This window comes from Pipistrellus hanaki (genome assembly GCF_964339955.1).
Source record: "Pipistrellus hanaki genome assembly, chromosome: 14".
Classification (NCBI taxonomy): Eukaryota; Metazoa; Chordata; class Mammalia; order Chiroptera; family Vespertilionidae; genus Pipistrellus; species Pipistrellus hanaki.
In genome coordinates this window covers 31236756-31260271 of record NC_140516.1, presented here as the reverse complement: position 1 = coordinate 31260271, position 23516 = coordinate 31236756, and the positions used below count along the sequence as shown (strand labels likewise).

Here is a 23516-nt window from a genome sequence, read left to right as displayed (position 1 = left end):
AATGGACTTGCTTATGATGAAGAACTTGGGAAAATCAAAAAGGCTATGGTTGAGATGGAAAACAACTTGGATGAGAGGGACATTGAGGTGGTTCCTGAACAATGGACTAAAGAATTGTTGGAAGAGGAACACAGAGCTGAAGAAGCCAGAGTAAAGGAAACTGCAGGAAAAGAGAAAAACCCCCCAGGGAAATTTACAATGGAGGGTTGAGCAGAAGCTTTTGCAAACTTCAACAAGTCCCTAAAAGAGTTTGAAAACATAGACCCCCACCACCTCCCCACACACACACACACTAAAAGGTATTTATTGTACAGAGGAATGTTCAAGGTGCATTATCAGCTTACAAGCAAATCTGTGGTGAAAAGGAAAAAAACAAACCAAGCAAACCTCCATGAGAACATGTTTCTGAAAAGGCTGCCATCTCCTCAGGAAGAGCCTCAGGTAGTTTTTTTGGGGGAGGTATTCCAGAAGAACTTGCCTGCTCTTGTCCGTGAAGACCTTCCAGTGGGACAAGACGTGGAGGAGGAAGACAGTGATATTCATGATCATGACTCTGTGTAGTCCTAGGCCAGTGGTCGGCAAACTCATTAGTCAACAGGGCCAAATATCAACAGCACAACTATTGAAATTTCTTTTGAGAACCAAATTTTTGAAACTTAAATTATATAGGTAGGTACATTGTTATTAACTTAATTAGGGTACTCTTAAGCTGGCTTTTGCTAAAAACTCAAGGAGCCAAAGATCTGCATGTGGCTCGTGAGCCGAAGTTTGCCAACCACTGTCCTAGGCAAATGTGTGTCTTAGTTTTTAACAAAAAGTTTAAATAGTAAAAAAAATAATAATAATAATAGCAAAAGCTGATAGAATTAGGATATAAAGAACGAGTATTTTTGTATAGTGTTTGAGTTTTAAGCAAAGTCTTCTTACAAGAGTCAAAAAGTTTTTTAAAAAAAGTAAAAGTTTATATAGTTAAATAAAAAAGGTGGCAGCAAGCTAAGGTTTATTATTGAAAAGATTTTTTTTTTTCAAATAGAGTCTTCTAAGTGTATGGTGTTTATAAAGTCTACAGTAGAATACAGTAATGTCCTAAAGCCTTTATATTTGTTTACTACTCACTGTCTGGCACACCCAGACAACTTCCAGTCCTACAAACTCCATTCATGGCAAGGGCCTTATACAGATGTACAATTATTTTAATCTTTTTTTCTGTATTTTGACTGCATCCCTTTCATATTTAGATATGTCTTGATACCCAAATACTTACCATTGAGTTACAGCTGCTACAGTATTCAGTACAGAATCATGCTGTGCAGGTTTGTAGCCGAGGATCCATGGCTATGCCATATAGCATAGAGGTGGGGTAGGCTATACCAGTGAGGTTTGTGAAAGTGCACTCTAACTTTTGCGCAGTGATGAAACCCGCTCAACCAGGCATCTCTCAGAACTATCCCCGTTGTTAAGCAGCGTATGACTGACTTGTTTTACTGTCTCTCTCGCTCACTAGATTGTTAGTTGCATGAGGTTTGGATAAAATGTCTACTTTGTTCATTGAAGAGAAGCAGCATATGCCACTCCAAAGTACCGTACGCCACGTTGGTGTGAGGATTATTTTGAGCTGAAGGCAACCGAGGAGACACAGATACAGGGATTCCTGCTTTTCGAAAGTTCACTTCATGCCACTTGGCTTTCATGACAGAAATACATTAACACCTGTTTTTTGCTGATTGAAAGTTTCAAAAAGGGTTTTCGCTTTTATGAAAAGAGGCAACAAGGACAAAATAGTGTACCTCGTTTCTTTTGCACGGAGCCTTTATAGAGGCGGTGCACTGCCCCAGCCTCGAACCTCCTTCCCGGGAGGTACACTCAGCATCCCAGCGTCTCCCACCTCAGCAGTGGCTCTGAGCTGCCTGGGAGCATCTGTGCTCTATCCTGATTCCATTAGCAAAATGCCTCCTAAGAGACTTGCTTCTTTGCTTTATGCTCTTTTGGCTTATGAAAAGAGTTCATGGAAAAGCTTTACTCTTCCATGGGGCGGTGGCTGTAAGGAACACTTCCACCGTCTCCCTATCTGCCTAAAAAGCAGGACCTTCTCAGTCGAGCCTCACTATCTTCTCAGTCCAGACTCACTACCAAACGAGCTTAGATAACAAACCTTACCAGCTAGCAGCTATCTTCCAGTAGTTTTAGCCCCATATATTTCCCTTCCTATAATTTGACACCCTAAAAACTCACTTCTTCTCCTTTGTCTGGTCACTTCTCTGAAAATGTCTTGTTCTTTTGTTAAGACGCTATCTAAGCCCAAGATCTAACCACCTCTGAGTTACTCCTCAGTGAGCACTCCCATGTATATGTAAGATGAAAATGTTTATGAAGTTTTGTTTGTTTTTCTTTTCTTATTCTCCTCAGTCTAAATTATGAGGCCCCAGTCAAGAACCCTAAGAGGTGGAAGAAAAGAATTTTCCTTACATCACCATAGTGTGTTTAGTATCTGAAAACTATTTGTTGATCAAATGAATGAGTCATTTTATTTTATGTAAGTGATGTGTTTTATTTGCTACAAATTTACTTAACAAACTTTTATTGCTGTTACATAACATTCACAGAAAGATGGCTTATGGTTCTCTTCCTCTCTTACACACACACAGAGATATATATATTCTGCTTCATTCTTTTTTTGAATACAAGTAGTGTTTTATCAGGCTTGAGGGATTGTTCAAAAGTTACATGTTTCTGAAAGCAGCAAGCAGAAAAGATGGTTAGTACTCCTTAACATAAAATCAAAGGAAATGTCCAAGTGGTCCATATTTCAGCGCCTAAGGAGCATTTCCCACAGGGTTCTCAAAGTTAGCAGCCAGCCTCAGGGCCCGCTCATAGTACTCCAGGGCTTTATTCATTTCTCCTTTCAATTTGTAAGTGAACCCAAGGATGCTCAAGCTTTCTATGTCTACCGCGTTTCTTTGAAGTTTCCTTAAAACCACTTTCTCCAAGGAACTGATACTTCTGTTTCTTACAGATGATGGCTTTTCTATTTTGATTGCTTTTAAATAATAGATAATTGCATCGACTTCAGATTTCCTTTGAAATTCCTGAAATTGACCTTGCTGGAAATATATCTCTTGCATTTTTTCTTCTTCAGTTGATTTCATGCAGAACACTTTTCGATAAGTCTCTTCAGCTTTTCTGGTATTGCCTGCAACTGAATACATCTCTGCTAGGTGTAGATAAGCAATATCAAATGTTGGCTTTTGTTCCACAGCAAATTCAAGATGAGATATGGCTAATTTTGTTATCCTGTCAATATTTTCTCTATCCTGTCCTCTAGGCTGCCATTTTGTAGCTTTGCTTAGTTTGTAGACTTCTGATCTGTAGCAGAGCCCCATCTGGTGATGCACGAGGGCAGAGGAAGGTGTTGCCTGCAAAGCCTTTTTTAAGAGCTGAAGAGCTTTATCTATAGAGCCTTTTTGTCGATAAAACATGGCCGCATATCGATAGACATAGGCCTTCGAAGGCATGTTGGCCAGTGCTTCTTTAATGTACTTTTCTCCCTCAGTTTCTTGTCATATTTTCTGAAGTTTCACGGCGAGGAGACACTTAATATACACATCTTTTGGATTTAGCCTGATGGCCCGTTTTAGGGGCTCCACACAAAATGTCTTATAAGAATATGATGTTTTGTTAATGACATCCAGACGATAGACAACAATTGCATACCCAGTGCTGAATTCAGGGTTTTCAGGGTCCACTTTCAGAGCCTTCTCAAAGCAGGCTTTCGCTCGCTCATAATTCTCTCCTCCACATTTCAGCAAGGCCCATCCTTCCTTACAGTCCATCTCAGGACATTCGATTGAGTAGCTGGAAAGGCTGGCACGTTTTTTGCAAGTGTCCTCCACCTTGTCCAGGTAAATCTGGGCCTCCTCCAGTCTGTCCATGTGGTAATACAGCCAGGCATAGTTGCCCCAGGTAACCAGCTCTATCGCCTCTGAGTGGGGGATGTGCCCTGCCCGCGTTAAGTCTTCAGCTTCTTTCAAGCTCTCCAAGGCTTCCTTATTGTGGCCATTCAGGTGTTTCACATAGGCCAGGAGGTTGTGTATTCCCACATTGAAGTTGCTGTCTAGGAACTCAATCTGATCTAAGACCCTGTTTTCTAAATCAGGCAATTCAGTGTCTTCAAATTGCAACTTCCATGTAAAGTGACATCGCAGTTGAACAAGTTTGTTCTCAATTACATTGTCATTGAATTCATCACTGTAAAAAGAGACAATAATTAAATGTAGTTTTCCAGGAGCATTTGAAAATGAAGCCAGAACTCTGAGTGGTCAAATATTACCCCCACGTGTTCCTGATTATCATAGAGCACCTCCCAGGGCCCTATGATTGTGTCACAGAAAGCAGGTTGACATAAAAACCTTGGGAAAATGCTAATCACAATCATGGTTCCGCCATGAAGATTGTGAGAAAGCAATCAAAGAGATTAGTTCTTCTCATGTCAAAAAATTTCAACACCACACTCAATACTGTAAAGCCCTTCTCTCTTGACCTTTCTCAACATTGTAGTGCATCACTATGCTGTCTGAAGAAATGTGGACAGAGGGTCCACAGAAAGGTAGATTCCATACTCATCTTTTTCATATTCCCTACATGTAAACATGGCTTGGTTTTCTATCTTCCCAGGAAGGGTTCTGAGCAAAATACGGTATGAGAACCAAAGATGGTTTCATGAATACTTAAACTGGGGTGAAGAATTGTGGTACTACCCTGACATCTATGCTTGTGTGAACTTACTCCACCAATTCCTGAGAGATTGAAAAATTGGTGGAACCATCTTTCAGTGATGAACTTATTGCACATGCACAGGTCAGAAGTAGGGGCATGAGTGAACAGATGTGCCTATGCAAGGAAGTAGTAAGTCCCACTTTCGGAATTCAGTGAGCCTGCTATCAGGTAACCCTGCAGCATAGTTATTACCAGGAACTCAAAATCTCAACAATTACAGTGAGCTTAGCTACCCTTGGGAAAGAGAGAATAATAATGAGTCAGTGGGACAAGAAGTTTTCTTTCCATTATTCAATCCTCCTCTGAAATAGGCTGACATTCTATTTCCCTTCCAAGAACATGAGAGGAGAGAAATAAATCTCTCTAATACTTGGAAAGCTCATCCTCACATCCTATGTAGTTATATTACATCTGTGTCTTCAACCAATTAATTACCTTATATTCTATACTCAATGTATCTTCCACCCATTAGTCCCAAGGAAAGATCCCAGAAGGAACCCTTATGAATTTTTTATCTCCATGGATAACACTTTTTATATATAAATATTACCACCCTGACTCACATATATACCTGTAATCTAATCACAAGAAGACTATGTAACATTCACTTTTTAAAACAATGGAAGAGAGAAAAGCCATAAATCTGGGTGACCAGAGGGTTCTCAGGCATACTACTGTCTTTGCAAATACAGCTGGTAGCTCAGTATGACCCTTTTATTTCTTTCCAAGTCTTGACTTCAAAACTCCCCATCTTCCCCAGGCCTCAAAGGTGATGTCCTGATCGGTGTTTGTTCTTTCTTAAAGTCATACCTGAGTGGTTAACCACTCAAGTGAGGACATGCAGTGACCTTCCTTTTCACCACCTAACTGTGGCCAAGAAATATTTCCCAGTGAAGCACGAGTGTGCCTGTGTGGATTTGGCAGCAGTCCCAATTCTGTGGGACTCTGGCTCAGCTCATAAATTGATTCTATGCTGCACAGTGTGTCTCTGGCATAAACAGACCTATGAACCACACAGGACAGAGTAGCATTAAGAAGCGAGAAAAAAGCCAATAAGTGTGTAAATGTGTCTCTCTGTGTGTTTACAAATAGAAAAGAGCATTAGAGGGAAAAGAGGGAAAAATAATTTCTAATAGACAAGGTTCCTGCCTGAAGCAATGAAACTTAAGCACTAAACTATGAGTTCAATATCAAGATTCAAAGACCAGCCCTTTGTTTGGCTGAAAAGCTGGATGAATCTGATTTAATTGAAACTCTATTAGTTGCCTTATCATTTGAGTAGATAGGTTGGCCTTGGTCAATAGTTTGCAATCCTGGTTACAAACTAGAAAATTCTGTGTGAATCTTTAAATATAGACAGAGTATCTCCAAAAAATGTATACACAATACCAATGATTTATATCTAAAAATAAAGAAACATCAATTGAGCTATCAGAAAAAAAGAAAAAGAAGTGTGTATATTTTTGGGGGGACTTCCTCTATAAGCCTGAGCTATCTTCTAGTTCAATGAATCAGAGTCTCTGGGGGTGAGGCATCAGATTACCAGTAATTAAAAAAACAAAAACAAAAAAACAGCAGCCCTCAAAGTAATTTTTTTGTGTAGTCATGGCTTAAAGTCACTGAGCTAGATTTTTGCGGCTCAGAGTGTGGTCTATGCAACAGCAGCAATAGCATCAACTGAAGCTTATTAGAAATGCAGAGTCTCAGGCCCCTCCATGCACTTACTAAATTCGAGTCTTCACCGTGTTCAGGTGATTTGTTGGTATATTAAAGTTTGAGAGGTACTTTCTTAGATGATTCCTAAGCCCTTTTCAGGTTTAAATGTCATGGAGGGTGGACAGCGACTCATTCTATACATACTTATCTTTCTATGAGGCTCTGAATCAGTAACTTAATTTCTCTGTGCCTGGCGTCCCTGTGTGCACCTGAATAATTCACACAATATGATGAAGGACTGTAAGTCAAAGTGTTTCGACCTCTACACAGAGTGTCTGGTGTTTGCTTTTGAAATTACTCATGTTAGCAAACATGTGCCAATCATCCATAGAGAAAATGCTCAGCCACCAAGAGCTGCTGTGCTCTGGAAGTACCAGTAATTTCCATACCATCTCAGGGGTCTTGGTGGCTATCTTTGGCTCACCGTGATTTACATTTCCAACTGACTCCCATGTATTCGAGTTCTAACTGAATTTTCATGATTATGGATAAGATCCCTTATCTGTAACAGACCATAGGCTGAGGCCATGTTGAAATCCTGAGTGGCCGTGGAGTAACATGTAGGGGGGATTGGTTTTTCATTGGCACCCTTAGCCTCCAGCTCAGCCAGGCTCTCTGTATTGGGGTCTAGAGCATCTCCTGGGGGATGGTGGTGGTGGCCAATCTCTGTCAGGGCTGGTGATTGCTCTAGAAGAGTGATTCTCAACAGGAGGTGTTTTTTTGTGTGCACCCCCCCCCCCCTTCAGGGACCCTTTAGCAATGTCTAGAGGCATTTTTGATGGCCACAAGTGGAGGTGGGAATGCTAAGGAATTCTAGTGGGCAGAGGCCAGGTCTGCTGCCGAACATCTGACAATGCACAGGACAGCCCCCACTACGAAGAATTATCTGGCCCCAAATGGCAGTAGTGCCAAGACTGAGAAACACTCATCTGTTCTGAAAGAACTTTCTGCAGTGATGGAAATGTTCTAAATCTGTGCTGTCCAGTGTGGTAGCCACCAGCCCAGGTTACTACTGAGTACCTGTAATGAAACTGTGGATCTGAGGAATTCATTTTTAGATTTCATTTTAATTAACTTAAATACCTTATATAGTGGCTCTAGGAATGAACAGCATAGCTTTAGATAAAGGCCTGCACTGTGAGGTGCTTGGCTTGCTCCAACCACCTTGATGGAAACAGCAGATGACTTAGGAGACGTCAATTTCCTGAGTGTGCAGCTTTTACGTCCTATGCAATTCATTAAGCAACTGCCCACATTTTCTTGGCACTGTGATCTTTGGCTGTATATGGGGAAATACACATATGTATCCTTGCTCAACAGGAGACTAGTAATGCCATCCTCCCTGCCATTTCTTTCAATAAAAACCACTTAAAAGGTCTGTGTCCTTGTGTTTAAAGACTTCATATTACTCCAGGTAGAACTTGCTTAGAAGTAACAGATGATGGCAGTAGAGAGTGCAGGCAGTCCATTTATTAAAAAGCATGATCTGCAATAGACTGGTGTATTTCAGGGCAGGGATTGGTGGGGAGATAACCAATGAACTTATATGCATATATGCATAGCCCAAGCACAGACAATAGTGTGGGGAAGGTCTGGGAAGGGGACTGGAGCAGAGTGGAGGGGTCAATGGGGCGATGTGTGTGTGTGTGTGTGTGTGTGTGTGTGTGTGTGTGTGTAATGGGACATCTGTAATACTTTCAACAATAAAGATAGCTTTTTAAGAAAAAAACATGATCTGTGGTCCATAGTATTCCCTATAGCTTCTTTAACCTCCCTCCTTCAGCTTTTTCATAAACATTTTGAAGTTTCTTGACAAAGATAACTTTAGCATAGGAGTTTTCAGGACTCAGTTCCATGGCCCAGTTCTTAGGGTTGGAGATAGTTCATTGGAATGCCAACAACCTGGGTTGTTGGGCTTCTCTTCCAGAACTTTTTTGAAACACATCTTAACCCTTTCATTGTACTTTCCTCCACATTATTATTCTGCCAATTCTTTCTCACAAGCAATCTCTAGATGCTGGATTCTCAGACTTGCAAACTTATTGCAGTACTTTCTGCCTTTGCTATGTAAGTTTGTGCTTCTGAGATCATATCAAGTGATTTTAAAAAAAGCGAAATCTAACACCCACTCATGATGGAAACTCTCAGAAAACAAGGATCAGGAGGGAACTTCCTCAGCTTGATAAAGAACACCTACAAAAAGCCTATAGCTAGCATCAGATTTTGACACAATCATACTTCTTAAAAAATAAAATTCCTTATTGATTTCAGAGAGGAAGGGAGGAGGAGGAGAGAGAGAGAAACATCAATGACAAGAAAGAATCATTGATCAGCTGCCTCCATTGACATTGACTATCATTTATACTAGCAATAAACAATTAGTATTTGAAATTCAAAACAAAAACCACTTATAGTAGCATCACTCCTTCCCCCCCCAAAAAAAAAAAAAAAAAAAAACAAGAACCACTTAGGGATAAATCTAATAACATATATGAGATTTATATGAGAAAAAGTACATCACTCTGATGGAAGAAATAAAAGAAGAGCTATTCCCATATTAATCAAATGGAAGAATCAGTGTGGTTAAGATGCCAGTTTTCCCCAAAATGATTTATATAATTTTTAAAATCCCAATCAAAATCTCAGCAAATTATTCTGTGGATATCAAGAAACTGATTATAAAGTTTTTACAGAAAGGCAAAAGACCTAGAATAGCCAACACAATGCTAAAAGAGAACGAAGTCAGAGATCTGACACAACCTCATTTCAAGACTTACTATTGAGCTACAATAATCAAGAGAGTGTGATACTGGCCAAAGAAGAAACAAATGGATCAAGAGAATAGAATAGAAAGACCAGAAATAGGTCCACACAAATATAGACATCTGATTTTTTGACAAAGGGACAAAAATAATTCAATGAAGGATAATCTTTTGTGCTAGAACAACTAAATACCTATCTATAAAAACAAAACAAGAATCTAGACATAGCCCTTATACTCTTCACAAAAATTAACTCAAAATGGATGATAGACCTACATAGGAACGCAAAGAAGATATCATAGGATAGAATCAAAGGGACCTTAGATTTACCTATAAGATTTTAGATACAATACCCAAAAGCACCATTGATGAAAGCTGGTGATAAGTTGGACTTCATTATTGATGAGTTGGATTCTATTTAAAGTTAGACTTCTGCTTTGTGAAAGACACTGTTAACCTGTTAACCGAGCGGGACCTATAAATACGTCAAATGTAAACAATATCGGGAACGGGTAGGACATATGAATACGTCCTTGAAATATATGTTGCGCCCCGAGAGGGACAGTACATATTTTTGTAATCTTTTTTTTAAAAATATTTTATTGATTTTTTACAGAGAGAAAGGAAAGGGGAGGGATAGAGAGTTAGAAATATCGATGAGATGAGAGAGAAACATTGATCAGCTGCCTCTTGCACACTCCCCACTGGGGATGTGCCGGCAACCAAGGTACATGCCCTTGACCAGAATCGAACCCAGGACCTTTAGGTCCGAAGGCCGACGCTCTATCCACTGAGCCAAACCGGTTTCGGCTATTTTTTGTAATCTTTATCATTGTTTGTGAAATTTATAATTTTTTAATTCAACGTGTCCATTTTTTTTGTCGATATTCTTTTCTTTTTTTTTGTAATTTTGTATTTTCCTTTGTGCTTTATATATATAAATAAACGAATATATATATATATATATATATATATATATATATTTCATTTATTTTCATTAAATATAAATAAAAAAAATAATATGAAATTAAGTCCTCCGGGCGTGACGTACTGACACGTCCTAGTGAAAGAGTACGCGCCCGTTACAGGTTGCGTCATTAAAAAGGGAACTCCCCGGTTAACAGGTTTTAAGAGAATAAAAACACAAGCCACAGGGTGGGAGAACATACATGCACAACAAATGACTGATAAAGGACTTATATTCAGAGTACACAAATACAATAATTGTTTGAACTAAACAAGAAAACAAAATGAAAACAATTTAAAAATGGGCACAAAATCCTAGTTGACACTGCACCAAAAAAAGATATACAGATGGCAAATAAACATATGAAAAGGTGCATGTCCTTTACATGTTCTTGGGGTGTTGCAAATTAAAACAGCAGTGAGATATCACTGCACGCCTATCAGAATAGCTAAAATCCATGACACCGACACCACCAAGTATTGATGAGGATGTGGAGCAACAGGAACTCTTGATTCATGCAGGTGGGGATACAGAATTGTCCAGCCACTTTGGAAGACAGTGTGGCAGTTTGTTACAAAACTAAACAAACATCCCCTATCAATCCAGCAACCGTGTCCCCAGGTATTTACCCAAATGGAGTGAAAACTGTTCACACAAAACAGGCACAAGAATGTTTAGAGCGGTTTTATGTTGTACAATACTAAAAAAAATAAAAAAAATTAAAAATGAATCCCAATGTGAAAAATTGATTTTAGTCATAATATGTTAGTACTGGCTCATCAGTAGGAACTACAAAACCACAGAATGCAATGTTAATTTTAGGGGGAAACTGTGCAGTGGGTGAGGGTGTGGAGCAGGTTGTGTATTAGAACCGTACTTTCTGTGCATTTTTTATAAGCCTAAAAGTGCTCAAAAGATAGTTTATTACGTGGGGGGGGGGGGGGAAACGACTGTTGCAAGAAAGTTGAGTGACTACTGCAATCGGGGAAGGGCAATAGGAGGATGGCTCTGATCATATGGTCTGCAAATGTCTCAAGGATTAGTCAGAAAAGGGCTTTTGTTTTCTGTGGAGTAAACAAGGCTAGAAAGAGCTGGGTGTGGGCAAGGAGGGTCAAGGAGGCTCGTGGTTGGCCAGATCCAACAGCTGAGCAGGAAATATTTTCCCTTGACCTCAGATTTTGAGAGGGACGCATTCCAGTGCGTGTTTAATCTGAGGGGTGAGCCAGATTTCAAGGTCGGGAGGTGGGGTCCCAGGGGATGTTTTCATGGGCAATTTGTCTTCTGCTTTCAGGCTGTGGGGACCGGAAGCTCATCCTGTGTCTGCTTTTTCAAATAGGCTTCCGGATACAGAGCCTAGTTGCATTGCTGACAGTGATTCTTTTTTTTTCTTTTTTTTCTTTAATATATTTTGATTGATTTCAGAAGAGGAAGGGAGAGGAAGAGAGAGATAGAAACATCAATGATGTGAGAGAATCATTGATTGACTGCCTCTTGCACAAACCCTACTGGGGATCGAGCCCACAACCTGGGCATGTGCTCTTGACCAGAATCGAACCTGGGACCCTTCAGTCTGCAGGCCAATGCTCTATTCACTGAGCCAAACTGGCTAGGGCTGATGAGTGATTCTTTTTTTTTTTTTTTTCTTTTATTGATTTTAAAGGGCAAGGGAGAGAGAAACATCAATGATGAGAGAGAATTATTGATCAGCTGCCTCCTGCACAACCCCTACTGGGGATGGAGCCTACAACCCAAGCATGTGCCCTTGGCCAGAATTGAACCTGGGACCTTTCAGGCTGATGCTCTATCCCTTGAGCCAAACCAGCTAGGGCCTGACCCGTGATTCTTGCTGAAGGCTGCAAGTTAGGAGAGGTCACATGACAGGGAGTGTCATGTGTCCTCCTAAACAAACATCTCCTCCCATTCCTGACAGATTGAACTCTTGACCCCCCTCCAGGCTCTCTCAATGTTGTTGACTTGTTCTTTTCAACTTTTCCCAATAGTTGAGGTCTGGGCAGAAGGATTGATAGCCCGACTCCATGGCCCTCACCTTTGTCCTAGTATGCACACCTCCATTAGGTGCATATCTGATTGTAAATGCAGGTGACCCCAGAAAACAGCCTCCTTTTGTAGGCTTACCACATACATGATCAGGATGGAGAGATGAGGAGTGATGTAAACCCGCTTTGAATTTTTTTTTTTTTTTTTTTTTTAGATTTAGGACTGACTCATTTGTAAATACAATGTCTCTTTCCGGTTAAGTTGCATAAAATATTTTCCTGTGAACACACTTTCGTCTCTCATGCAAATAGCCTGTCAAAGTTGAAAGATCTGGGTGAAAGAGAATGGGGGATAATTGAAAAAAAGTTATGATTGTTGAATGAGGCCCTTTGATTTGTAACAGTGAAGAAAATTAAAAATTCAGCATTTAGGGAGGGACAGGGGTAGGGAGGGGCATTAATGATTTTTGTTTTTCAGAATTATTCCTGGAAGCTTTCCTTCCTTTCTGAAGGAAATCTGACCTTTCCAACTTACTTTTATGCTAGTGCTTGAATTCAGACTGCTGAGCCAATGAACATGGAGGACAGCAATGGGGTGGCCGGCTGGGGGCCAGCTCCTGAACATCCCACCCAGAAAACCTTAGATGTCATCTTTTTTTTAATAAATATATTTTATTGATTTTTTACAGAGAGGAAGAGAGAGGGATAGAGAGTTAGGAACATCGATGAGAGAGAATCATTGATCAGCTGCCTTTTGCACACACCCTACCGGGGATGTGCCCGCAACTAAGGTACATGCCCTTGACCAGAATCGAACCCGGGACCTTTCAGTCTGTAGGCCAACGCCCTATCCACTGAGCCAAACAGGTTTCGGCCTTAGATGTCATCTTTACTCATGAGGTAAATGAACTAGTATCAGGGTTGAGCAAATGTTTGAGACTGTCAGGCCATCTCTCTAAAACCAAGGACTTGACTGATTGTTTTAGACTAGACTGAAACCCAGGATGGGCAGCCCTACAGTGGAAGGCCACACCCGGGGAGCCCAGTAACCTGTACTGCTGGACTGAGGTATGTCCTGCTTGTAAATTGTAAATTCTGTTTCCAGGGGCACCACATGTGTCTTCTGAGATTGTACTTCTTAGGTGTGTATCTGATGATCATGGAAGGTAGCCACATTGGTTTATTGGTCAAGGTTGTGCTGTGCCACCAGGTAAAAGGGATAGAAAAGAAACTCAAGGAAGAAGTGACCTGACAAGAAACAGACCTTATTAATTAGTAGGATGACTACATTCAGGATCCCTAAAGGGCATAACCGAGGCCAATACTGTAAGGTCTCCCCTGTCATGTGAGTTCCTACTGATAACCCTTGGACGGCAAAGACACCTTGGCTAAGGACCGAGGGGATGGACTATGCAGATAAGCATGAAACCAGAGACCATGACCTTAGAAAGACCTGCTTGCAAGGTTGGCCCTTAGCTGGCAGCTGGGAACTTGGAATTTTTGGAGTGTTGTCACCATTTCCTGACAGAGAAGCATGGTTATTGTTTGTGCAAATGATGTGTTTAATGCTGACATCTGCTTTCCTTCTGGGAGTCTGGGATTTTGTTAGTGTTAAGAAGAGGGACCTTATGTAACTAGTCTCCAGTGAAACCATTAGCCATAGAGTCTTTAACGAGCTCACAAGAGTTGTCATAATTTGATGTTGGAGGAATCAAGCAGGTGACTATGACTCTGTGTTGAGGTCTATGAATCCTTCTAGTGAAAACCGCCAGACCCATGAACTGTCTTGGGGATTTCTGTTGCTGGCTTCTCAGACTTCTCACTGGAAAAACAATACTGCAGTGAGCAAAGGAGAGACAGCCAAAGAACGGCCAAGTGCGGATCTCTCTCTCCCCTACCCAGCTTCTTGTGAGAATTCCCCTTGTCACATTCTCCTTCCACAAATGGCATGCTCTTAGGTTCCCAAACCATGGGAACACGGGCTAGGGACACAGCGGCAATAATTAGGCATACCTGGGATAAGAGTCTATCTCCTGGTGGATCCCAGCTGCAGGTAGGTTTCCACATAATTTAGCAGGGGGTAAGGAGCAGGGACATCAAAGCTCTTGTGTTTAATGTCTCAAATTGGAGTCAGTGTTCCTCCATAACAATGGTGAGTGTGTGTGTGTGTGTGTGTGTGTGTGTGTGTGTGTATGGTGGCGTTAAGGGAGGAGAATGTGAACTGGTTCTTAGCAGGGAAGCAATTGCCAAGGTATTTGTGTGTGTTTTTCGTGTGTTTTTTTTTAAAAAATATATTTTATTGATTTTTAACAGAGAGGAAGAGAGAGAGATAGAGAGCTAGAAACGTCGATGAGAGAGAAACATCGGCCAGTTGCCTCTTGCACACCCCCTACCGGGGATGTGCCCGCAACCAAAGTACATGCCCTTGACCGGAATCGAACCTGGGACCTTTCAGTCCGCAGACCGCTGCTCTACCACTGAGCCAAATCGGCTTCGGCTGCCAAGGTATTTGTGTGTGCGCAGCAACTCTGGCCTATAGCAGCAGCTGCTAACCGGGCACAGGGCTCGGGTTTGACTCCTGAGCTTCAGTGAGCATCATGGTTCCCAAAGCCCTAGCATGGGCTGGCTATGGGGTGAGAGTGTTAGTTCCATGGAGGAGCTAAAATGGACATGTTGAGAATAGGGTGGCACAGCCGTAGTAAGTACCCACCATCCCTAACAGGAAAACGAAGAAATAATATTACTCATAGTCACACATGCACACCACACAGTTCTATCCTGAGTAGAAATTTTGATATTTATTGTAGCATTACTAGCAGCAATACATATTTACTATAGTTATCACTATAACAAATACATTTATATACATGGCTGAGGTCATGCGCAGCATGGAAGGAATATTGCAGGGTGAGTCAAAAATTAGTCTTCTAGGAGGCCCAGAAAGTTAAACAGTAATGGGGTGAGGAGGTGAGATACTGTTGGTAGGCAGTCTACCAGCTATGACCCTTGGCAAGAAGGGCAGAAATAGGGGATTTCTGGTGAACTGAGTGCAGACTGAGATAATCACATCTCCCAGGGACTCATTAAGTTAAATGACAACTGGGTGTGGCTGGTATGGAACAAGGGAGACAGACATGAGAAAACAACTCTCTAACAATGTACCTGAAAGCCATAAACAAGACCGCCTCGCTCCTCAAGCTCAGATTAGGGAACTCCTGCCTTCCGACCCTTCTCCCCCTCCCAGCCACCATCCCTGGCTTCCTCCTCTCTGTTCCTTTCACTCCTCTGTGTCAGCTAAGGGATCAGAGAGCTTGCTGGGAGTGGAGCTGTCTGCACCCTGGCCCACTTCTTCTTCGCCTTCTGCAAGCTCCTCTGCTGGCAGGAAAAGGCTGCTTATGCCGGAAGGGCTGTTCCTCAGGAGGTGGCCCAGTTCCTTCTCAAAACATTCCGCTGCTTGCAGCAGCTCTCCATTCAGCTTGTGAGTGAGTCCTTGGAGATACCAGGAATTCCGTGGAAGCTGCCTTTCAGCTCCGTTCGCAGTAGATTTTGTGCTTAAATGGTGCGGGACAGGAGTGTCTTCAGATTGCCCATTTTGCTCCTGAAAGTTGGAATAGCCCTGAGGCAGTTGTTTTCTCTCCACCTTGGTGAAAGCTATCTGATAACATTCTTCTGTGTCCAGCTCAGTGATATCAGAGTATACATACATAGGATCCAGTCCCTTCTCAATAGCTTTCTTCGAATAGTCCATAGCAGATTTCCGTAGTTCTTCCATCTTCTCTCTATTCCCACCGGCTTCGGAGTCCTCTGCGCCCCGAATTTGTTTCTCTTTTGCCCGATAGCAGAATGCTAACTGGCGATAGATGTGGGGATCGTTGGGCAAGGATTTCAACGCCTTTTGAAGCAGCTCAATTGCTTTGTCTAGATCACCTCTTCTTAGGTAAAATTTGGCTGCAATGCGGAGGATATCTGTTTGGCCAGGAGCTTTCTCCAGGGCCTCTTCTATCAACGGCTCCCCTTCCGCTTCTTTATATATCTTTTGCAATTTCAGGCCCAAGAGAACTTTGAGGTACTGATTGTCGGGGTTGAGCTCAATGGCCTGCCTCAGAACACTGATACAGAACTGCTTCGGTGGCTTATCGTCCAGACGGTACATCGCGATGGCCAGCCCGGTGGAGAATTCTGGGTCGTTGGGTTTCTCTTCCAGAGCCTTCTCAAAATACGCCTTCACCCTTTCGTTCCGCTTTGCCCCGCACTGCAGCAGGGTCCACCCTTCCTCAGAGTCGAGCTCAGGACACTCAATGCTGTAAGGATTCGAAAACTTCTCACACACTTGTCTCACCTTGTCTACGTAGACCTGAGCTTCCGAGAGTCGGTCCATGTGATAGTAGACCCAGGCGTAGTTGCCCCAGGTGACCAGACTCCGGATTTCTGCTTGGTCGGGGTGCTGCTGCTGGATTAACTCTTCAGCCTGCCGTAAGCATTCCAGCGCCTCCTCGTGCTGGCCGTCTAGGTGCTTTATGTAGGCCAGCAAGTTGTACATGGTAGCTTTGAACTCAGTGCTTAAAAATTCAATCTGGTTATACACTCTATCTTCTAGATCATGGGGGACACCTTCTTCCTTAAGTAGTTTCCACGTGAAATGGCATTTCAGCTGTGGAAGGATTTTCTCCAGAGAGCTCTTGCTGACCTCACTGTGGAGAAAATAAACATGGTCACTCTGAGGGGCACCTGCCAAGCCTCACACCGTGTGATGCGATCCCAGGTGAACTGTGTGTGTGTCATCTTGACTGGGCCATGGGATGCCCAGGCTTTCGGATAAACATCAGTTCTGGGCATATCTGTGTTCCCAGAAGAGCCTAGAATTTCCCTCAGTGGACTGAGGACAGTCAATTGCCCTTCACAATATCCAGTCTCTTGTGGGCCTGGGGATGGGGCAGAGGAAGGGTGAATTTGCTCTCTCTGGTTGAGCTGGAACATCTCCTCAGGCTGGGACTTCTCCCACTGGCTTTTCTGTATCTGCAGTTTGCATTGCGGCATGTCAAAGCCTCCATAATCACGTGAGTCAATTCCTCATAATCTCTCTCTCTCTCTCTCTCTCTCTCTCTCTCTCTCTCTCTCTAGCTTATTTACATTTATATGTACAGGGTGGAGCAAAGGGAAATATGGAAAACAATATAATAACTGATAAATAATAATATAAGAATAAACCATGTTTTGCATACTCACTGTCAACCTACTTTTGCCCCACTCTGTATATACATATATGTATGTATATATACCAGCATGGGTGAGAATCTTTATTTAAAAAAATAAAAAAAATAATAAGATCCATACTTTAAAAGGAAGGTTAAAAAAAATGTTTACAAATTAGGTAGAAGTGATACAAAAGAGGGTTAAAATGCTCAAAGAGGAAAAGCAAAACATCCAATTGTATAAAGCCTCTTCCCTTGCAACAACTGGACATTGAAGATCCAGTTTGGTTTCCCAGCTGAAAATAACTTAGAAATAACCTGAGGTCAAACTCTGCGAGCCCATTCCTTGTACTTGGCTGCTTTTGATCTAAGGAAAGTTGATGACCACAGTGCAAGGCAGAGCTGATGGTACAACAGCCGAGAGTTCTCCATCCCCCATTCACCTTCAAGTGCAAGCCGAAGGAAGACACGCCTTCAGTGAAGTCTGGGTTCTGCAGTTGCCTGACTGAATGTCCTCCATTGTGGTGCTCAAGATACTTTACTTCTTGGCGAGCAAAACACGGGAGAGCCTGGAACAACCTTTGGCAAATACTTGCTTCCTCTTCCCAGCTTTTGTGGGTTGGGCTTGACATCAACCTGCAGTGTATCTATGTGTCTCTTATGGGTTCTGTTTTTCTGGAGAACTCTGACTCCACACACCCTTAAGTATTCCCAGACAGAAGGGCAGGTATTTTCCTCTTGCTTCCTGGGCTTGCTTTTCTGTAGCTATGGTCTGTGTAAAAATCCACAAAGCATATCCCGTCCACTATGTAAGTAGATAGCAGGAGGTGGGGCAAGGTGGATGAGATTCGAAACCTATGGTGAGAGGAACTGGGATTTCTCTTGTGCGGATCATCCACTAAGTCGGGGCTCAGTCCTCACACACTCTGAAAAGGGGGTTTATTTAGCCAGCCAATGCCCTTCTGCAGGGCTACATTTTGTGTCACTTTGTGAGCTTCAGGGAAAACTAAGAAAAATAAAGTTTATCCTGGCTGTCTCTGCCCCTAGGAGCTCCCAGTCAGGTTAGAAGGAGCCATGAAAAGAATGAAAACCCAGGGAATGTTTGCCACCATGCTGTTTGATTTAGTCTTTTCCCCTCATCTTCTCCACCACTTCCTTACAGTCACACAGGACCCATGTCAGCTGGGGTTCAGTCTGATTGAAGCAGTCTCCCCGACAGCCCAGATCCCAGAGAGAATGAATCTAAGTACATGAAATACTCTGCTGTTTTCACCTTGAGATTTTCATTATATATGTGTTATTTGTTCATGGACATGTTTACCTGTTCCTAGGTAATTCACATTTAGGATACCATTAACCTATTTAACTGAGTAGATACAAATGAAACATTTGAAGATAATTCTGACTTAATTAAAATACTATTGCCTTTCTAAAAAACCAATGCCCCATTTGCCAAGCTTTTCTCACTTACTAATTTCTATCATGTGTGTTGGAAAGTTGCTCTAAATACTCTTTATATGTATATGTACAAAATTCAGTAAGTTACTGAACAGTAATTAAATCAGACATTGGAAGGGAGGACAAGCAAGCAGGCAGAATGACGGCTTCAGTAACTTGACAAAAAGAATGTCTCCATGCAGGGGAATCATGGGGAGCTGAATGTCCTTCCTCCCCAGAGACTGTGTATCTAGTAGAAAACATTGGGGAGTGGGAGTCCCTCCCGTTCAGGAAAAGATTTCTCCTGGCCCGCAAGGGCAGCCTGGAGGTTTTGCTGACCAAAGCAGATCAAGGCAGCACGGCAACTCCTCGTCTGTTGAAGGGCTCTTTTAGGGATGAGAAACTGGTGATTGGAAATCACTTACAAAAAGTGATGGGGAAACACCCAGAATCAACCCACTGACAGTCAGTCTTCCCTCCTTCTCCTGCTCCCCTATCTGGATGGTGACAGACGACAGCCTGTGGGCACTGCCCACAGACCCCAGCGAAGACGCCTCATCTCCCTCCAGAGCCTGGTGAAAGCCATTACTAGACTAGATTCTTGAACTTTCCTGAAAGAAGCCCTGTTGAAATGGTAAGAGTTTCCAGAGAAACCTCCGAGGCAGCTTGTACAGGGACTGATGCGGTGAAGGGACGGGCAGAACTCCTGGCCAGTGTTTTGGTCAGAACAGGCACAGCCCAAGGAGCCCATCTCTCAACAAGGGAGCCAAGGAACTCTCCATAGCAGGGCTCCTCACGCCTTCACATGCGCAAGGACAGCACACACCCCCCCCCCCCCCCAGCTCAAACCCCCCCCCACTCCCGACCTGGATGAAATGCACTTCTGAGGTCAGCAGGTCCAGGACGCTGCCTTTACAACCACTTCTCAGGGGGGTGTTGGATTCAGACCACACGGCGAGGAGCAAGGAGCAAGGGCCCAATCAGTTTTGGGAGGTGATTTACAGTCACCAGTTTCCCTTCCCTAAAAGAGCCCTTCAACAGGCAAGCCTTGCTTTACAGCAATACACTCCCCACACCCCCCACTGGCCACCCACTTGGGGCTTCCTCCACCTCCCATTTAAGCGCATTGAGTGTATCCAGGAAGTACCTGTGGCCTTCTTGAAATGTGTATTCTGGGCCTCCTCCCCCTCCCCAGGCTTTAAGTCTGATTAGGAATTCAGAATGCAGGGCCCAGTAATTTGCATTCTAAGAGAGCGCTCTGCTTTCTTATACCCCGCCAGCTGCAACCCAGCTTAAAAAGGCAACACTCTCCCTGCTCACAGGGGAGGCCTGGCAGGTCTCTAAGACACATTCCTCAGTTCTGAAAGAGCCAACTGGAAGGTAGAAGCGACCTCATTCTAGATGGTAGTTTGCTAGTCATTAGCACTTAAAGAAGCAAGCATAGCTGAAACCGGTTTGGCTCAGTGGATAGAGTGTTGGCCTGTGGACTGGGGGGGTCCCGGGTTCGATTCCGGTCAGGGGCACATCCCGGGAGGGGAGGGGGAGAGAGGGGGAGGGACGGAGAGGAGGGAGGGAAGAAGAGGAGGGAGGGAGGGAAGAAGAGGAGGAAGGGGAGGGAGGGGAGAGGGGAGGGGGGAGGGGGGAGGGGGGAGGGGGGAGGGGGGAGGGGGGAGGGGGAGGGAAGAAGAGGAGGGAGGGGGGAGGGAGGGGGGAGGGAGGGGGAGGGGAGGGAGGGAGGGAAGAAGAGGAGGGAGGGGTGGGGGGAGGGGAGGGGAGGGAGGGAAGAAGAGGAGGGAGGGAGGGAAGAAGAGGAGGGAGGGGGGAGGGGGAGGGGAGGGGGGGAGGGGGAGGGGAGGGGGGGAGGGAAGAAGAGGAGGGGGAGGAGGGAGGGGAGGGGGGAGGGAAGAAGAGGAGGGGGGAGGGGGAGGGGAGGGGAGGGAGGGAGGGAAGAAGGGGGGGATGGGGAGGGGAGGGAGGGAGGGGGTTGGAGGGGGGAGGGAGGAGGAGGGAGGGGGAGGGGGGAGGGGGGAAAGGTGTGCAGGAGGCAGCTGATTGATGATTTTCTCCTATTGATGTTCTCTCTTTTTTTCTGTAAAAAATCAATAAAATATATATTTTTAAAAATTAAAAAAAAAAAGAAGCAAGCATACTTTAAAAACTACCACCATGGAGCTCACAGACCGCTGGTTTAGTCTGATAAAATCTAAGACACCAAAGAGGGGCCAGGACATCCGCTGTCCCTCCCAGTTGCCCAGATTTTGCCTGGAAGGCGGGGTGCAGGCTACCCCCCGGGGCTCTCTCCAGAAACTCCAGTCCTCGACCTGCTGCCAGCGGCCAGCGCTCCTGCGAGCACCTCCCTCCGTATCCTCCGGCCGCCTGACTCAGAAACAGACCGAGCCACGGAAATACAGAGGCACCAACTGGCCAGAGAGGGTCCTGGAAAGTTAAGAGCTGCGCATCTTTCATCTCTAAGCACACACCGAATCGGGAAGGTTCTGGGAGCTTCACGCCAGGGCGGGATTGGTGAGAAGCGCTCCACCGGCGAGCAGAGGAGCCAGGCATCCTTACCTCATGATGGCGATGTCCCTGGAATTCCCAGAAGCCGAGTCCAGGCTGGTGTCAGGTTCTGCTTGTGGATCGCAAGCAAGAGCTGACGAGGTGTCCGAGCCGCGGCGAGGTCTGTGCTTTTATGGAGAGGAAATGGAAACTGAAACTGATGGAGAGGCTGTCAGGACTCCTGGTGAGGAGAAATGAAACTAAGGTCTGAGCGCTGAGCTCACTCTCGCCCCCCCGGGAATACTGTTCTCCTCCGGTTCCGAAACTGTGGGCGAGTGACTGGAAAGGGCACTAGAGGTGGCTTGCAGGTTCCATGCGTACTCCCAGAGACCTGACCCAACCTGGAGGTGGGCTGGGGCTCGGGAATCTGCATTTTTACACGCCCCCTGGGTTTACTGTGGCAGGAGGTGACACCCAGGTCCTTATGACTTTGACGAAAGTTAACTTTTAATAAAAACATATTTTATTGATTTTCCACAGAGAGGAAGGGAGAAGGGATAGAGAGCTAGAAACATCGATGAGAGAGAAACATCAACCAGCTGCCTCCTGCACATCCCCCACCGGGCATGTGCCCGCAACCAAGGTACATGCCCTTTGACCGGAATCAAACCCGGGACCCTTCAGTCTGCAGACCAACACTCTATTCACAGAGCCAAACCGGTTTCGGCTGAAATTTAACTTTAAATCCTAATTCTAGAAATCACCTCTCTCTTTGTAGATATACTCCTCGGAAATGAGCCTGTCCCCCAGGTAACCCCCTGACATAGCAGAATACAGGAGTCCAAATCTGTCTAATGGCCACAGTGTGGGGACCTCTGGCACCTTTTAAAATATATATATATTTTATTGATTTTTTTACAGAGAGGAAAGGAAAGGGACAGAGAATTAGAAACACTGATGAGAGAGAAACGCGATCAGCTGCCGCCTGCACACTCCCTACTAGGGATGTGCCCTCAACCAAGGCACATTGCCCTTGACTGGAAATGAACCTGGGACCCTTGAGTCTGCAGGCCACTGAGCCAAACCGGTTAGGGCCCTCTGGCATCTTGACCTTAGTTATGTTTCAGCTCCTGAGCCCTAAGATGGAATGGCCCTCTGGCTACTTTCCCAGGAGTCCAGACAGAGGGATGCCAGCAGGAATCTCGGAACTGTCCTCAAGGCCTGAAGAAATGACTCATTACCCTTACCTCACTCCGACCAAGGAGCTCCTAACCATTGTGATTTTGCCCTGTATGATCTGTAACCTAGACACCATCTGGGAGTTAGGGCTTTTGTTCAAAAGCTTCCTGTTCTCCTGGGTGGCACCATTCGTCATAAAATAGCCAGCATTTCTCCACTGCAGTTCTCCGAGTCCAGTGTTTGGCTCGGTGAGTGCCGTGCTATTAAACTCCTGTTCTATTGCAGGAGTCCCTGTACCACATGTGCAGAAACACTGTCCTAGAGGTGTTTGGAAAAGCACTTTCCGATTTGCTTGCAGCAGTTAATGTAGAGAATCAGACAATCTAGAATAGAGGAAAATAAACACGGGACACCTGGGTTTAGGCTATGTCTTTGGTCAGCTCTGGGATATTTCTAGAGCCTCATTTCTTTACTTTTAAAACGGCTTAGAATGAATTGGCTTTTTCCTTTTACCCAAATTATAGAAAACTATGCCATGGGGAGACCCATTCTTACCTTCATCTAAGGTGTGGCCCTAAGGAGTGAGTCGCCATCAAAGAGTGGTCCTCACCCTCTAAATAGGGATCCTGAGGGCCTAGTCCTCCCAGTCCCTGCCCCTTCTCTCTAACGGGAGCATAACTGACAGCAGTAAGACATTTCGCCCTGTTGGCCTTGGTGCCCAGAGTTGCGAAATCCTTGGCACTGGGTTTGAGCACCTGGGTAATGGACTAACTGGATGTAAACTCTTGGGCAAGTAATTTGCCCTCTGAACCCTGTCTTTCTCACCTAGGGAATGAGGCTAATAAAAAAAAATAACAGTTCTTCGGAAGATGATAGGCGATAATGCATTTAAAGCACTAACAGGACTGATTGCGTGGAAACCGGTACAACTGTGATTACTGGTAAATTAGTGCTACAGTTTTAAGTGGATTTTTGAGGGGGTGAAGTGGGCCACAGA

General features: G+C 44.2%; 2 protein-coding genes and 1 long non-coding RNA gene across 3 annotated transcripts; 1 reads left to right on the top strand and 2 right to left on the bottom strand.

Moving 5' to 3' along the window:
* Positions 1-2522: 2522 nt before the first annotated feature.
* LOC311632607 (interferon-induced protein with tetratricopeptide repeats 1-like) lies at positions 2523-21506 on the bottom strand. Its single transcript, XM_084904330.1, is given in 4 exon segments — positions 2523-2813; positions 2817-3557; positions 3561-4245; positions 21413-21506. Coding segments are annotated over 4 exon segments (1467 nt in total). The 5' UTR covers positions 21418-21506; the 3' UTR covers positions 2523-2777.
* LOC311632626 lies at positions 4252-15069 on the top strand. The gene is made up of 2 exons (XR_014796816.1): positions 4252-14466; positions 14721-15069. It is a non-coding gene; the product is annotated as an uncharacterized lncRNA (long non-coding RNA).
* Positions 14987-21517, bottom strand: IFIT3 (interferon induced protein with tetratricopeptide repeats 3). Its single transcript, XM_084904339.1, has 2 exons — positions 21413-21517; positions 14987-16906 (listed from the first exon to the last, which is right to left on the bottom strand). The coding sequence occupies exons 1-2, from the start codon at positions 21415-21417 to the stop codon at positions 15493-15495; spliced, it is 1419 nt and encodes a 472-aa protein (XP_084760465.1). The 5' UTR covers positions 21418-21517; the 3' UTR covers positions 14987-15492.
* Between the last annotated feature and the right edge of the window lie 1999 nt (positions 21518-23516).